This window comes from Nannobrachium achirus (genome assembly GCF_963921795.1).
Source record: "Nannobrachium achirus genome assembly, chromosome: 6".
NCBI classification, from domain to species: domain Eukaryota; kingdom Metazoa; phylum Chordata; class Actinopteri; order Myctophiformes; family Myctophidae; genus Nannobrachium; species Nannobrachium achirus.
The window spans coordinates 41,419,339-41,436,288 of NC_137815.1; the positions used below are offsets into that span (position 1 = coordinate 41,419,339).

At 42.3% G+C, this 16,950-nt stretch overlaps 1 protein-coding gene across 1 annotated transcript in view; it reads right to left on the bottom strand.

Annotated features, from left to right (window-relative positions):
* The window catches only part of col2a1b (collagen, type II, alpha 1b), a 73,745-nt gene extending 70,430 nt beyond the window's left edge, over positions 1-3,315 (bottom strand). The window contains exon 1 of the mRNA XM_080727681.1: positions 3,115-3,315. Coding sequence (XP_080583807.1) covers positions 3,115-3,202 — 88 coding nt within the window. The 5' untranslated portion in view covers positions 3,203-3,315. The remainder of the gene's footprint in view (positions 1-3,114) is intronic.
* Between the last annotated feature and the right edge of the window lie 13,635 nt (positions 3,316-16,950).

A 16,950-nucleotide genomic window follows, 5' to 3' on the forward strand; every position in this document is an offset into this window, starting at 1 on the left:
GACCACAGTGTAGCCCAGAGGCGTAATGGAATGTGATGGAAGTGGGCCGTGCATCCGCACAGGTACACTAGTAACCATAGAGCTACTGTACATGCTTGGGCCTATACACATCAGTGAACTCACTGGACATCAGTCGCATACATTCCAGCTCACTTTCCTGTCCGCCAGCTTATTCCATGGTCAACATGAGGCCACACATAAAATGCTCTGATTGCGAGCATTGAACCTTCAAGGTGGGACCGCGGTTGGTGTGCCAGGGGGCCTTCGGAGAATGCAGAGTAGAGAGGCAGTAAGTACAGTAGTTATATTTATCTGTGAGGCCTGCTTAGCTCTAGGTAACCCAACAGACCTCAGTGGCAATGAATGAGGTCTTTCTGGAAGGGGACAGAGCAGGCAATTCACAAACTATTGCCTTGTACAAATATAGGGCACTTTTTAACCCCCACCTGGAAGCCATGACCGTGTCAGATGCCAGTTCAAACATGTCAGAGAAGGGAGAATGGACAGCTTTCATGCACATAAATGTCTTTTTGGTGGCGATATTTTTGTTTTATAGGTGCTGGTACAGTACGCTACATGCAGACCTAAAAATGTCCGTTCGGAAGAGTCTTCTGAGATGAAATATCCTGACAAACTAATGGGAGCCATTGTCATCCTGACAGTTGGCAACAGGCTTTGAAGATAATCTGCAGTGCAGTTCCTCCGTGTGTGTTGGCAGCCATACAGTTTGCCGCAGGAGGAAAATGGAGGATGAAAATGGTAAAGTGAACCCAGGTGTGCACTAGGGATATTGCAGTCAACCCTGGCTTCCATCTGAGGCTGCCACGCAAGAGTATTTAGTAACCTAAAGGACTGGGCCTACAGTACTCTCCCAACAACCGTTACACCCACATTTTTACACTCTCGGTTTTAAATGAACTCTCAGGATTTTACAGTGGGGCTGAGCCCTCTGGCCAGCCTTGCGTCTGTGGATGGTCAGTCGGCCAGTCGGCCTGGGGGCTGACAGATAAAGAAGTGACCTCTGCTCTGTCCACTGTGAGAGTCTGGGTGTGAGTGGCTGTTTAGTGTTTGATGCCCTTTGAGCCTGCAAGGCTGGGGTCACATCCAGGCTCTGTGGACCAAGAAGATATTTCAGCCTTTAGACGTTAGTCCCCAGGAAAGAAGGGCTTGTATTATGTCCAGGGGCCTACAACTCCAAAAAAAAAAAAGGGTAACCTGAGACTTAAAATTGCTTGTTTTTTTTCTTGCCTTGGCTTGAAGGCTCCCTTTTTCTATTAATTTTTTTCTCTTTTGGGCTACCACTCCTTTACTCTATTTTAATTTGAGCTTTGGTATGTATATGGTCTATCGTATAATCAAAAGAATGTGCTTTTCAGAATTACAATAATAAATAATCCCCTTTTTTAATAATGTTTCCAGTCCTTGATCTCTCTTTCCTCCTACTGTCTCTCTTGCACTCCCTTTCGCTCTCTCTCTCTGTGTGTGTCTCTCTCTCTCTGTCACAGACTCTGGCTAATCTTTAAAGCAGATGGAAACTCTAAAATCATATGGAATATTATTTCTGGGCCAGGTCTACTCACATACCTTCATTCTCAACTGTCTCCGTGGGATACTGAACTTTAATCAGTGATTATGATCTCACATTCCAATTTTAGCTGACTTGTAATAGCTAATCTATAAAACAGTAAATAGACAACGGGAAGGATTCAGATAATTGCATAATTAGCAGCGTCAGATTATCATGCTGAGAATATAAAGAAAATAGTTTCAGCTTTTCTTTTGAGGATATTATGGATAGTAAGCAATCATTCTGCTTCAGCAAGCCTGGATTCGCCTCGATGCCCTCTGACAGCAGAGGAATGTTAAAGCTTTTCACTGAAGGCCCTTCAGCCTGACCACCTCCATTCCCCTCAACCAAGCTAGGAGCTCTGGCTTTAGCCACTTGAACCCTAGCCTAGCGCCCCCTACTCTGGGGGTAAAAAACACCAAAAATAGCTAGCTGATCTATTAACTCACAATGCTTGTAGGTCTGCTCTTTTCTGGAGAAAGGATGTGGTGTAGAGTACACTAAGTACCGAGCCAACTCTCAGGTAGGTCTACGTTTCATTAAAGTATCTTAGTGGTTAAAAAGGGGCCTGTCGAGTGTCGAAGCACCAGGAATGCCAGCAAAGTAGTAGGCCTAGTGCCTACTGGACAATATATTTGTGAAAGATGCATAATGAAAATACGTATTTTAATTGCCTTTCAATGGTGTATAGGAGAACAATTCACCAATTATCTAATATAGGCTATATTGCTCTGCTGCTGCTTCTCAGAGTAACTTGTTGTTCAGAAGTCTAATAATTCCATCAGTAAAGAAAGATACATATTAGACCTATTACACAGAGAGATAGGCCAACTTTTAGGACATCCAGAGAACGCATGATGCGAACCAGACCTAGGGTATTTCGACGTTAAAAGTCCCATCTCCAGCTGTAGCTCCAATCTCCAAAGCGCCCGCAGGTGTCCGTGAGGGGAGGGGAGAGTGAGGGGAGGGGGGGCTGCCTGCGCTGAGAAGAGCTGAAACTTTGGATCAGTATCCCAAGCAGGCTTTACTGCTGCAGAACTACGTTAATATAATTAAACAACATTAACAAGCTGTTAATTGTAGGCTCCAACAAACGACTTCACTTTTATGCGCGTTAAATGCGCCGAAGTTCCACAATCCACGTCTCTTCCATCACCATTACGCACACATGCATTCCACACTTTGTTTCTATTAAACCAGGCCTTGGCTTGCAGGCAATACCAACGCTCCGATTATCATTCAAACCCATATAGCAGCTTTCACACACTATTCCGATGACCGGCTAAACTAAATAATGTCGGATTGGTGACTGGTCAGTGCGTAACGGTGCGAGTAAACAAGAATGAACTGACCGTGGCAATGCAAAGTAGCCTGCCACAGGTGTCCTGTGTTATAGAAATGCATGGCAGGCTACATTAACTGATTTGTAGAACTGTTCTGTGACTGATATCAGTCTTGGCATGGAAGTTCTGTCACATTAACACTTGTTGAGAACATATAACCAAACATTTTAGAAAGTAAAGTAGTAAAAAGAAAAGGGGACTTACGGTCATCCTGACATCTGACAACGGATAATAGCGCGACTTGGCTTGCTACAAGTAGCAGTACAGTCCTCGAGTCCACAAAGCTGAACATGTCTAAATATTAGACATGCAGGACCTTTGTGGGGAGAAAAAAGAACGGGACGAAGGGAAGCGGACGCTTCTCTCACTGTTTCGTGCGGTGCGCTCCAAGTTTACAAAGCCGAACCATTCAACATTCAACCTTCCAAGAGAGGAACGTGTTGGAATCCAGCGGCAGCCCCAGTCACCCCAGCAAGAGGTACTGTAGTTTTATGTCCCTGTTGCCTTCAATGAATCTTCGTATATTCCCTAAATATCGGCCCAGCCCCCTTTTACCCCCTGTCAAGCTGAAATCTGAGTCCCCTTTTCCCTCCCAGGTTGTATTATCCCAGTCCCAGACCACTCCTTCCCCCCATGTGCTGCTGCCTGCAGCTACTGAAAAGGGGGTACCTAAAAAGTGAAACTTTCCCCCCCTCCTCTCAAACTCAGCGACCCTCCCCCCTCTCGCCACACAGCCTCTCTCCAGCATTGTTGTTTTATTTGTCTGTCATTTATGTATGAATTGAGAAAAAAACTTAAAGGGACCCCAATTTAAACGAGCCTAAAAGCTTTCTTGTAGTCTTATCCTTTTAGTTGACCTTGTATCAGTGAACTGTAGGCCACTGATCCTGTACTCTTTCCTATGCAAACTTCTAATAAAGTATTCAATCAATCAATCAATCAATCAATCAATCAATCAACTTACAATTGACTTTATATAGTACATTTAATTATGCACCTGTTATCTGTATGAATGAGTCATGACTAGCCTGTGAGATTTTCAAAAACATTCTAGCCTACTTACTTTACTTACAAAAACCTTGTAAAAACGTAAACTATTAATGGAAATGTCCATTTATCCATAGCATAGCATACGATTCACAGATTTACACTGGTGCTTTATTGCATTTACATCATTAGATATTTCCCCATTACGTGTTAAATACAATAGGCTGCATGCAGCTGCTGTCTCTATTATTGTGACTGATATGCTACAAATAAAGCTCATGCATGGTGGAAAGCAAGGAATCCATGGGAAGATTGTAAGCCTGTGGGAAAGGAAAGGCGGGCCCTGGGTGAGGTAGAGGCACTGCACTACAGATCGTCATCACCGGCATCGTCATCATCACAAGAGGCTGTGACTATGGTGTTTTACAAAAAGTGAGTTATTTATAGTACCTGGAACTTTTTTATTCTTTCTATCAAGTGTCTTAAACAGGGGGTCCGGGACCCCTAGGGGGTCCTCAGAGTTACTACAGGGGGTCCTCCAAATCTTTGTGTGATAGAAACCTTTTTTCACTCATAACTTTAGCCAAAAATAGCAGATCTACAAGCACATTGAGGCATTGTGAGCTTGTAGATCGGCTATTTTAGACAAAGGGATTTATAGGGGGAAAAGAGCGGACTAAGAACAGAGTGAAAGGTCAAGTTTATTACAGTAAGTATTGACGGTTCAAGTGGTTAAATATCTGAAAACACAAATTGACATGAATCCAAAATACAATGTGCTGTCAAACAATGAAACTATATGGAATCTATGAACAGGTTCATCTCTCTCTCAACTAAGGGGTCCTTGGCCTGAAAACATTGAAGACCCCTGATATAAGGACATCTTCGGCAAGCGCTTCACACATTTTATGGGGGGTTGGTGTCCCCTTGACCTCATGAAGAAGTGCATTACATCAGACATGCATTAGAGATGTATGTGTGAATGGACACGTGTTCAAACTCAGTTCTACACAAACTCCTGGTCTTAATTTACAGTACATGGCTGGTGCTCTGCAGTCAAGGATGTGTCACATCTGTTTTCACATGAATGTTATATACAATCAAGTCCTCCTCGTGTCTGTTTCACTCACTTACACACACACACGCACTTGCACGCATGCACGCACACGCACACGCACACACACACGCACGCACGCACACACACACACACACACACACGCACACACGCACACACACACATTAATGACACAGAGATGTATCGATTGATTGAAGTCAGAACAGTGGAAATGTTATGCAGTGGTCATTGTGATGGTCTTAACAACATGAAGTAATGAACAGATCCCTATTCGGGGCATGTCGGACCGGAATGACTGGCAAAAAGGATGAACATTAGGCAAAAGTGGATGAACATTGCAAAAAAGGCAATTACCAGGAACTGAAGCCCCGGACTATGAACAATGGAGGACAATAATGGACAATATTCAGGACATGGAACAATTAACATACAAATTGAGGATAAGAGAGGATCTTTTTAACAAAAGATGGGATAAATGGTTGATGTATAAATTCAAAAAAGGAGAATTGCAATTTTGATAATGTAAATGTGAACCCCAATAACCCCTTATTTTGTTTTCTTTTTGTTTTTGTTTTCTTTTTATTATTTTGCATGAGGTTGTCATTATTGATTGAATGTGTATATTGTTGATGTGCAGTCTTTAATAAAAGCAAAGTTAAAAAAAGTGGATGAAAGTGGATGAACATAAGGCCCCAAAATGACATTTTTTGTATTGATTAGTCACACCATGGAGACTTGAGTTCAATAATATGTTTTTGTATTCGTCGCATTCCTAAGAAAAAAAAATATATAAAATTAAATTTGATTCCGGATGGGGAACCAAATGCATGGGCCTGGACGGGGACCCAAATAAGGCCCTGGATGGGGACCCAAATGCATTTGGGTCAGAATCACTAGGGGTACATTTTGGGTCAAGGGTCATTGATTCTCACACAAATGCATTTGGGTCCCCATCCAGGGCCTTGTATTTGCCTGTGCCCAGGACCTCACACTGCTCAACAGACAACAGAGAGAACAAATGGCTGCACTAACATGGGCATGCGTTGCTACTATGATGTCCTCATTATACCTCGGAACCAAACCCATGATCAGTACTGTGTTCTGGTTCCTGGCCTACACCCTGTCATATGTGGTGAGCACTGTATCACTTAATGACAAAGTATAAGTGCTCACAGGACAAGCCATGACGAGCCATTTGAAACTCATAGCCAACTTGTGACTATATATAAATGGCTGGGGACAGTTTGCCTTGAGCTCCTCACTCCTGTGCAGGTTGGGACCTGTGAACTTTGAACTCTGACCCCTCACACTTTATGGGAAACGGGAGCAGCTGGTGCACCTTGAGATGCAGTTGAAGCTCTGTTCTCTGTCCCCCAGCCTGTGTCCATTTGGTGGGTCATGTTTGTATCAGAGGTTTTGGTTATAATGATCATTTGTGAGTCCAATGGTAAAACAAATACTGTTTAGACTGAGAGCATCTCCACAGATAGTTTTACTTTGCCAATCTTCCAGTACATTTCTTGTAGCACATTTAGACAATTTATTTGAATTAGGTTGTTTTCATTTGCTTATAAACTAGTTTGTATGTTTGTCTGGACATGATTTTGCCCTCAAAGTTTGCTTTTAATTTTATATTTGATCCTCCAAGTTTACTTACAAAATCGACTTATAAATAGGAATATTTTCAGCTGATTTGTGTGGCCGTCACTAAACAACACAGAGCGCATGTACTGTATAACATGTACTGTATAACATGTACTGTATAACATGTACTGTATAACAAAAAGTAGGTTCTAATTGTTTTTCTTTTGTGATCTTGTGGCTTGTTCGTAAACCCTGCACAGTCGATGTATCAAAGCTCCTGGATTGCCAACCTTGTAATTATCTATTCATAGACTGCAAGCTTAAAAGCAAACGTAGTTTCTCATTTAGTTAGGGCTGGCATAACTGCCAGTCTAGCTGCACGAGCCAGCGCTTTTGTAGACCAACATTTTGTACCAACAGTTGTAACACCACTTACTTATACAGTATGTGTTGCTTTCCCAGTCAATGCTTACTATATGCATCATGCAACATTTTACAAAGAAATGTGCAATGAAGTCAAGGAAGGTCTTATTCTTTTTATTTTGTTTCTTAAATATTGATCCCACAATTTTGTAACCCATTTTTTCACCCGGTATCAATTATCTAATGTAATCCTAGGAGCTACACTCCCTTTCCTTCTTTTCACCTGACAGGGAGGAGTTCCCTGGTTGGACGTAGCGCATGGAACGAACATGTTATTCCAACCAGTTCCTTTCTCCTCCATCAGGCGCCCTGGCTGGCCAGCGGGAGGCAGTATAGAGACCAGGATTACTGCATGTTTTTTTGTGAGGGTACCTACCCTAGGAGACACGGGGAGAACATGCAAACTCCACACAGAAAGGACCTTTTGCCAACCCCACCTAGGGTATGGGCACTGATGGGCGGAGAGAACACGCCCCCAGCACCGACATCTTTCCCTGGCGGGAATCGAACCCAGGACCTTCTAGCTGTGAGGTGACAACACTACTGACTGCGCCACTGTGTTCCCCAGAAGGTCTTATTCTTCATATTTCTGCATACTATGTTCAAGTTGTATGTACGTGTGTGAGATACTGTATGAGAGCGGTTATTTGTTGCTCATATGGGTCATGATGTGTTCTTTCAGCAATGATCCCATAGATCACTTTGAAGAAAGTTCTTTGAAGCCCACTTCCTGGGAAATGACACCATTCTGACACTGGAGGGGTTATGAGAAAGAAACTATTTTATATTCCTACTCTGAACCTTTGTGTTCAGCTGTTTCCGTGTGGGCACATGACCATGCAAATGCATGGATGAGAAACTGTGTACATGCATGCATTCGACACATGGTGAGCTTGGCCATGTCTCATCTCATACCAAAGTATAGAGGGTATGCGCATGCATTAAGTGAATGGCACCGCTTAACGCAATCAGATAGGGCTTTTCTGTTTGGATGTATGGGCTGTCAAGGCCAGAAAGTATTTTTTTGCCATTCAGTAGGTGTTCCCACTTAACTTCTGGGTATGATGATGATGTCACGCACATACCCTCTATTAAGGCATGTGGTTGAGTGCATATACAGCTCATTTTCTGTGAGTGTGCAGTGACAGGAACTCGGTTTGGCTCCTCCCCTGTCATAATCCACTTCCTCCCGGGTGCGTCTGTGTTTGTGTGTGTGTGTGTGTGTGTGTGTGTGTGTGTGTGTGTGTGTGTGTGTGTGTGTGTGTGTGTGTGTGTGTGTGTGCGTGGCACGCGCATGGATAATGTAAGCACACTCAAGTGTTTTAAATACGCTTGCTGCTCACCAATAAACTGGGACAACACATCCCTTTGTTGCAGAGAGCCTGGGAGACTTCTTCCTGGCTAGGAGACATGAGGACATCAGCGTCCTGTAGCTGATTCATGTTTCAAAAAGCCTCTGAGCTCAGATGACAGACATGTCCCTCTCCGTGACCGAGGTACTGACACTTCAAAATGGTTGAGAAAATAAACACCCATAGGATCAAAATATCAAATATGTGTCAATCAAGCACCCAAATCCTAGAGTTTATTCATTATTCCTTCCATAGTGTGATTAAGAGCCTTTAATAACTTAAACTCTTCAACTTCGTCGACTGGAGTCCCCCAGGGTTTTTCCCCCCTACACCAAATCTCTTCACTGAAAATGGCTGATCTACAAGCTTGTCGTAACTCACAACGTGGCTCATTGTGAGCTTGTAGATTGTCTATTTTTGCAGAATGTTCACCCCAGAATAGGAACGCTAGGGTTCACATGGTTAAAAGATACAATATGTATTCTCCTAGAGTTTAGTATTATTTCCAGTTTCTGATCAAGAGGCTCATTGTGTAACTTCTCCAAACACTTCACCAATCTGGGTTTCATTTTCATAACTTCTTCGCAAGGACACATGTTCGATACTGAAGAAGCGCTAACTTAAATAATTGTATTCTAATAGCCAACTGAATAAGCAATAGCTTAAATTATGTTATAACCGTTTGCCTTTGCTTGTCAGTGATAGTTTTGTTCAGTCAACATTTGCGGTAGTTGCAAATGATAGAATGATAATGATTGTACATGTACCATGTTTATGTGATGTGAACTTTGTAGACGAGGACTGATCACAGGGTTGGATTGTGAATATAGTTCTATAGACGCTGAGATGAAGTCTGTCTGGAAAGGTAATCAGACAGAGAGAGAGAGAGAGAGAGAGAGAGAGAGAGAGAGAGAGAGGTAAGGTGGGTGGGTGGGAAAGGGATCTGGAAGCTGGAATGCAGGCAAGAGGGAGGGAATAGCTGAAAGTGAAAAGAGAGAAGGTGGGACTGAAGATGAGAGAGGGGGTGGGTTGGACAGACAGAGAGAGAGAGGGGGGGGCTGCACACAGCAGGGAGAGCTTTAACTGAGCCCATATGAAATTGCCACTGAAATAACAAAAGCCATGACATCACCAGCTGGGTTGGATGTGAAAGGGGCCACTGTCAGAGTCCTATCCTGGGACTACTGTACACCACCTTTAGCCATAATAACATTACTTAGCCTGGTTTCCACTACAGGGCCAAAACAGGCATGGCCTTGGTTTACTCGTTATCCCTGCCACTCAGTTCCAAACACATTTTAACCTCAAATTGTCACTCAATTTCGATTGTTGTTGCAAAATAAAAGATGGCTGCCACAGTCCATTTGTTTTATGCCAAAGACAACTACAACATGCCTAAAGCTCTGAGGATCAATTTTACTACTGCAAAGGAATAGCCTCGTTTAACCACTTAAACCCTATGATATAGGGTCAACTAAGTATATTTTACTTAAAATATATTGTATAACTAATGATATTATATTCCCGTATAACAGCACCTCACTTTGCAACGTGTTATGAGCTGGTTGATCGGCTATTCTTGCAGAATGGTTGCCCCCTAGAATAGGGATGCCTAAGGTTCATGTGGTTAAAAATACGTGGTTGTTAGATAAAGTGCTGGTGCTCGATGAAGGACTGGGAACCTCCAGTGGGCCTTGGCTCTGATTCGGTTACAGTACTCATCTGGTTCCAATGTGCAGACTTTAGCTTATTGATTCTGATGTTAACAGGAGATGTTGACTTCAAAGCAAATAAGATTAATAATGTTACTGAGCATGCGTTTACTACCCGTGCTTAGGGTTTTCTGGTTTTACACAGAAGTGTCTGTTTTGATAAGGTTGTTTAATTGGCAAGTAACGACTGTTGGAATGCTGTCATCCAATGCCTTTCTCTACAGGCCTGTTACATTACCCTGTTTAGTTGTCACATGACTCCAGGAATGGTTTGGGAAGCCAGTTTCCCAGTGTGTGTGTGTGTGTGTGTGTGTGTGTGTGTGTGTGTGTGTGTGTGTGTGTGTGTGTGTGTGTGTGTGAGTGTGTGTGTGTGTGTGTGTGTCTGCGCTACCTGATGAAGTTTGCTGGCAGAGCAAGTTGACCAGACGACACAGGAATGTTACACTCAGGAGAGAAGGAAGCTATAACAAATACTCTTATTACTCCTTCCCACATGTGTTTGGTTGTGTGTGCACTGCAACTTACGTTGTGTTCAAGAATCAAGTAAAATCAAGCAGCAATAGTAATAATGTAATAAGTGATGAGTAGATAGATAGATAGATACCTTTATTATCCCAAGGGGGAAATTGGATGTAAAGTGGGTCTGTGTACAGTGTGTAAGAGAAGACAAATCCTAAAATAACGTTTAGTTGGTTGAAGAAAAAAGTGTCCTTACATATAGAGACAGTGAGACACTTTACATGGAAGTGCACCTTTCCTGGGTTACTGGGGTAGGATAACTGTATGTTGAGGCCATAAGAAACAAATAACACAGGAAAAGGGATGTAGAATAGCAGCAGACAGAGTGGCCAACAGTATAGCCGAATCCACAGAGCGGCAATCATAACCGCGGCATCAAGCGGCACCACTTAGCACGTGACACTGCAACTACAGGGCAGCGCACTCTGTGGATCTGTCTATAGTGTTGTGCAATAGTAGGCCTACAATATATGCAGATGTGCAAGAGATTTGACAGAAAAATAAAAATAAGAATAAAAACCATGTGTGTTCTGCATGCATTTACAGATTGAAGACAGCATGTGTTTACTTGTCGCACCCATCTGTGTGTGTGTGTGTGTGTGTGTGTGTGTGTGTGTGTGTGTGTGTGTGTGTGTGTGTGTGTGTGATTGTGCGTGGGTGTGAGGAGTCCAGACCCCACACTGTCTAGTTGGGTGGCACATCCGTCAACAACACAACCCCATCATATTTACTTAGGTCAATGACTGTCTCTCACAAAGCCTCACTGTTTGAATTGGCAGCGGTCGACACTCAACTGTGAACTTAGCTTAAGAAAAAAAAGAGTTACGTCTGCAAAGCAAAATAATGTGAACAGAAAATGTATGTATCTTAATTGCTGTGAAAGGTAGGCCCACGAGAAAAACAAAAACAAATGAAGACTTCAATTTAATGAATAATAAAACAAAGGAATGAAAGGTAGGCTATGAAAAGAGAAGGAAAATGGAGGAAAGCAGCAGAATGTGGCAGCAAGTGTGGAAATCTCCTGACGGTGTCGGGGGGCTGGGAGTTTTTTGAAATAGTCCAAATCTCTGGAAGAGCTCAGGAGCTGAGTTTCAGTGGTCCAGGCATGTGTTATTCTGCCTCTTCCAAGACACTTTGAGAAAAGGAGAAAGAGAGAGAGAGAGAGAGAGAGAGAGAGAGAGAGAGAGAGAGAGAGAGAGAGAGAGAGAGAGAGAGAGAGCTTGATGAGAGAAGGGTGGGGGAAAGCAATGGAAACTTCATGTGCATTTGTGAAAGCTGACGTACACATTACTGAACTGCTTCAGATATTTCAAGAAAAAGTATTTCTGCAGTATTAAAGAATAGTGAAGTTTAAGTGAAAAGTTCAATGAAATAGTCAATGATACAGAGTAGAACACTCACAATTGGTATACTGGTGTGTATATACTAGTGTGTGAATAAAGATGGATGTGGGAAATTCTACAACCATATAGGAGTAAATACTTTTTGAACAGGTAAATAACTTGTATTTATGTTACTGTACCTGAGTATACTTGTGCGTAACATCTCCTCCTCTTTCTCTCTCTCTCTCTCTCTCTCTCTCTGTGTTTGTGTGTGAATGTGTCTGGTTTGTCTATCAGTGTGATCAGTGTTGCTCTGCAAATGGGCTCTGGCTGTGGCGATTTGAGGAGGTTTTTCTTTTTGGCAGGGCTCTCTAGTTTCCTGCAGGCAGTTTTCGATACGTCAGTGACATCCAAAAACGTCCCAGTATTTCACCGGCAAGTGTTCCTATGAACATTGTATTCCATCTCCTAGTATTTCTCGGCAGTCGTAGCCTGTGCCCAAGATAACAGTAAAATTGGACAACGTACCTGGACTCTTTTGCGTGCTCCCAGAACAGATGTGCATTACACAATATTGTTCTTTACGGAAAACTGCAATGAGCCATAATAGTATTTAATTTCTTCTTTAGATTGTGCAATGTTGGGGTGCCGATAGCCTAGTGATTAAACCGCATTAGGCTCTAATGACAGCGGAGTTCGATTCCCAAGCCGCAGGTTAGATTCCCAAGCCGCAGGTTAGATTCCAGAGCGAGCGCAGGTTAGATTCCAGAGCAGCAGGTTAGATTCCAGAGCCCGATGGCCTTTGCTGCATGTCATTCCCTGTTTCTCTCTCTCTGTGTCCTGTCACTCTCCACTATACTATTGAAATAAAGGCAGAAAAGTGGATTAAGCCTTCTCCATTTTTCATTATATTTGGTGTAGAGGGGCCAAGGATAGACTCCTGGGGCACACCAGTCAACTAAATGTAAGTGATTAAGTATCCTCATTGTGACACTGAAACAGTGAAACATTGTAACTGCTTTCTGAAATATTTACTTTTTGGCGGAAGTTCCCAAGTGTGGACATTTGTGGGTGACTGACTGTTTATAGGACTTTATGAGCATAGGCTTTAAAGTGAAAGAGTCCACGAAGACCCTGGAACTCGCACCTGCAGCAGACATTCACATCTGGTCTTCATGCCCTCTTGGGATCTCTTCAGAGATCATCTTTGCACATGGCCTTAAGCTGCACAGCAAACTGTCTGCCTGCCACTCTTTACTCATCGCCCATTCAAGAATCAGGTCTACCATTAGGTTTGTTTATCTTGACCACAAATGTTAAGAATGTAATTCAGCATGTTATTTAGACAGATGCTAGGTTCATGGCTTACTTGGTATCCTAGTTTCTTGAGGCATTACACTGTCTCTTATTTACATTGCTTATTGTTAGTCTCTTTGGCTAAGAACACCAGCTAAATATGTAAATTGTAATCGTAATTGTTACAATGAATCAATCAAACTTTATTAAGGACACATGGTCCATAGCAACATAAAACATAACATACAAATTACAAATTGTACTTCACAAAAGGTCATGTCCATTATTTCAAAACACAGATGCACAATGATTAGACTGTTGGCACTTGGCAGTTACAGTATGTTCCTCTTGGTGTCAAATTGTTTATAATCTACCAGATGTAATCTTCAAGGCATTGTGAACTTTTAGATCTGCTATTTTGTCTATTTTAAACAATTTTGAAAGTGAAAGTGTTTAAGTGCATCTTTGGGTTTTATAAATGGTGAACCAACGCATGGTGTATCAGATGACAAGTTATAGACCTATATGTTTTATTAGGGATGTTACACAGACATCCCTAATAAATGTACGCAAATAAATGTTATACATTGTATTGTCAGTGATATTCTGTAAGTGTTATGTAAAAGTTTTTTCTGCTGTACAATATTCAAAAACAATTCCAATCTACAAGCTCACAACACGTCACATTGCATATGGCAAAGCATATAAAGCTTAATTAAGCTAGCGTAGCCTACAACAGATGCACACGCTAAGAGTTTCATTTGACTACAACTCCACAAGAGCCAAGTTAGAATTTTATAACACAAATTGGCTTCTACCATCGCACTTGTCGCTTTGTCCAAAATATCTCCGAAATTGGGCTTCCAAATGCTTACCGACATGAAAATAGTTAATCATTGGCAGCCGTGCAGAGTTTGATTCCCATCTTTAAGAGGCCAAACAAACAATCAGAACAAAGAACGCGAGGAGGGGGCTCATTGTGATCAATGTGGATTTACTACTCATCTGGTTGTGATTCACTTGCTTTGATTGAAGGAGATGCTGGCAGGTCAAGTTATTGTTGTTTTTTTCCTAAGGGGAACAGATCGTTTTTATGCCAGAGCCCAGAGAAAACCTCAATCAACAGCAAGGTTTTCAGTGTGTCATCATCAGACATTTGAAAGGATTCCTTGACTCAAAATGTGAACTTTCCTCATGTGCTGCCCAGAACACACTAGTGTCGATTAAATCAAAGTTTTTACTTTGTGGTATGAATTCCAAACTCGCACCAGATGAAGTGCTGAACCTTAACAACTATGCATTGTGTTGTGGCAATATCCTTACCTGTCACATTTTAACAAGCAACACCGTATAGCGTGTCAACAATATTTCCTGCCTCACAGACATCCCAAACGTGACGGCAGCAGCACAGTCAAAACACTGGGGGCCATGTTTGTGAGGGCGTACTGTATTGTGGAGTCCCAGTACCCTTGAGGTATGGAACTCATTTCCTGCTATAGATCAGCCCAGGTTAGCTCTATGAATAGACCTCTTTATCACAGTGGTTGAGCTTCTGTCGATGAAACTGGTTGACGTGAGTGGAAAGGAGGAAGGGTAAACTTGGTTAGTATTTTCCATTGTGAAGATAGAGGGTATGTGCATGCATAAAGTGAATGGCAGATCGAGTGGCAAAGTGAGTGGCAAAGTGAGTTTAGCATTGTTTAAAGTTGTTTAATGTAATCAGATAGGACTTTTCTGTTTGGATGTATGGGCTGTCAAGGCCAGAAAGTAGTTTTTTTGCCACTCAGTAGGCGTTCCCCAATAACTTCTGGGTATGATGATGATGTCACGCGCATACCCTCGATGCAGAGTTAGAGTTGCAGAGTTGACTTTTAGTAATAGTGTCATAGACCAGGGGTCTTCAACGTTTTCAGGCCAAGGACCCCTTAGACAGGGGCGCTGGAACTCCCAAATCCCAAGGGGAGCTGAGCCTGGAGGAGTTCATGCGTGCGGCCGCCAAAAAATTCACGTTTTTTTATCCGGTTTTGGGTTATTTTTATTACGGTTTCGGGTGCTTATTCCCCGCACAATGGTGTAACAAGGAGCTGTATAGTTACTAGTTATTTTAGCACACAGTGCAACACACAGCACGCATGCACACACACAGTCACTCACGCACACACTACAAAATCGGGTATTATTTTTGTAACAGTTTTCTACTGTTTTTTATTCCCCATATACAACGGTGTTAGTTTGCAACAATGAGCCTATAGACGGTTTCTAGTTCTCAAATAAATAGACTTTGGTGTGCCATCAAAGCGGGATTTAAATTTGACTTCCCTTCTGACCGGAAGTGGCAAGGTGACCATGTGATTAGGTCACCATGTGATAATCAAATACCTTTTTTCAACATATTTTATTCCCCAAAGTCAAATACATTATTGTTTTAATATAGCTCTGTGTGTGTGTATATATAGGCTTATTAAAAAAAAAGAAAAAAAAAAAGTTTTTTTTTTTTTTTTTCTCCCCACCACCAGGGGTGCTGCAGCTCCCTCAGCACCCCACTTCCAGCGCCCCTGCCCTTAGATGAGAGAGAGATGAAGCAGGGACCCCCACAACCTTATCATAGATTCCATATATTCATTGTTTGACAGCACAATCATCAGTGTATTTTGGATTCATGTCAATTTGTGTTTTCAGATATTTAACCACTTGAACCGTCAATACTTAATAAACGTAACCTTTCACTCTGTACTTGGTCTGCTCTTTTTCCCCTCTACACCAAAGCTCTTTGCCGAAAATAGCCGATCTACAAGTTCACAACGCCTCGCAGCAGACCCATGTCATAGGCCATATTCATGACTTGGGTTGAGGAGGTGTAGGGGAGGGTAAGAGGTGGGCTCTAATGATGATGGCAATGGCGGTAGGTTCACACCACTTTAGCCCGGTTGGATGTATTCCCGACTCCCATTGAAAAACTGAATCAACCTTCACAAGTAGATATAAACTTTGAAGTCAGAGAAGGGAATAAAAATAGCAAAGATAGCTCATCTACAAGCTCAATGTTCTGCCAATCCACTGGAAACTGTATTGCCAATGGCAATGTGAGGTTTTGAAATGGCACATCTGTATAAAACATTTTGTGAAAAGATCAATGGAGGTACTTCCTTGGCATAGTGGCTGTGCAGACCATTTGAGTAGTTGCAGGTACACAGACAAGTGAGACAACACAGACAAATGGGAAAATATATCTTTTGCGTGGACGTGGTTTTGATGAGAGACTTTAGTATAAAGTATGTTCACATAGCAATAGTACTGGGGATTCTTTATGTTCTTATAGCTTCCATGGGAAGAGAACATTTCTAATTTTGAGAGGAAAAATGTAATGGAAAAATTCACGAAGTTATTTTCTAAAGCAAACGATTACTTACTTAAGCTTAAATCCTTCCAGTTGGTAAATGGAACAGTCAAGCACATGGGGTGACAGCGAGAAGAAGCCCCACTATGAAAGCATTGTGTTCTTTAGTGCTGGTATGTGAAGTTCAGTGCCCAGGTGTAACTAAAGAGACAACAGCTGTGTGGAGCTGTGCCTTGTCCTCAGGAATCCCCTCACAACATAACATAAGCCTCCTCTTCCTCTCCCTCCTCCAGCCCAACCCCCCAGCACCGTAACCTCATAACAACAACAGCTGCATGGGGCAAACCTGGACAAGCCGGGGTCCCTTTGATCAATACTAGACCTCCATACCATTGATAGGATTGCAGGCTGCATTTTATTCATGACTATTTAA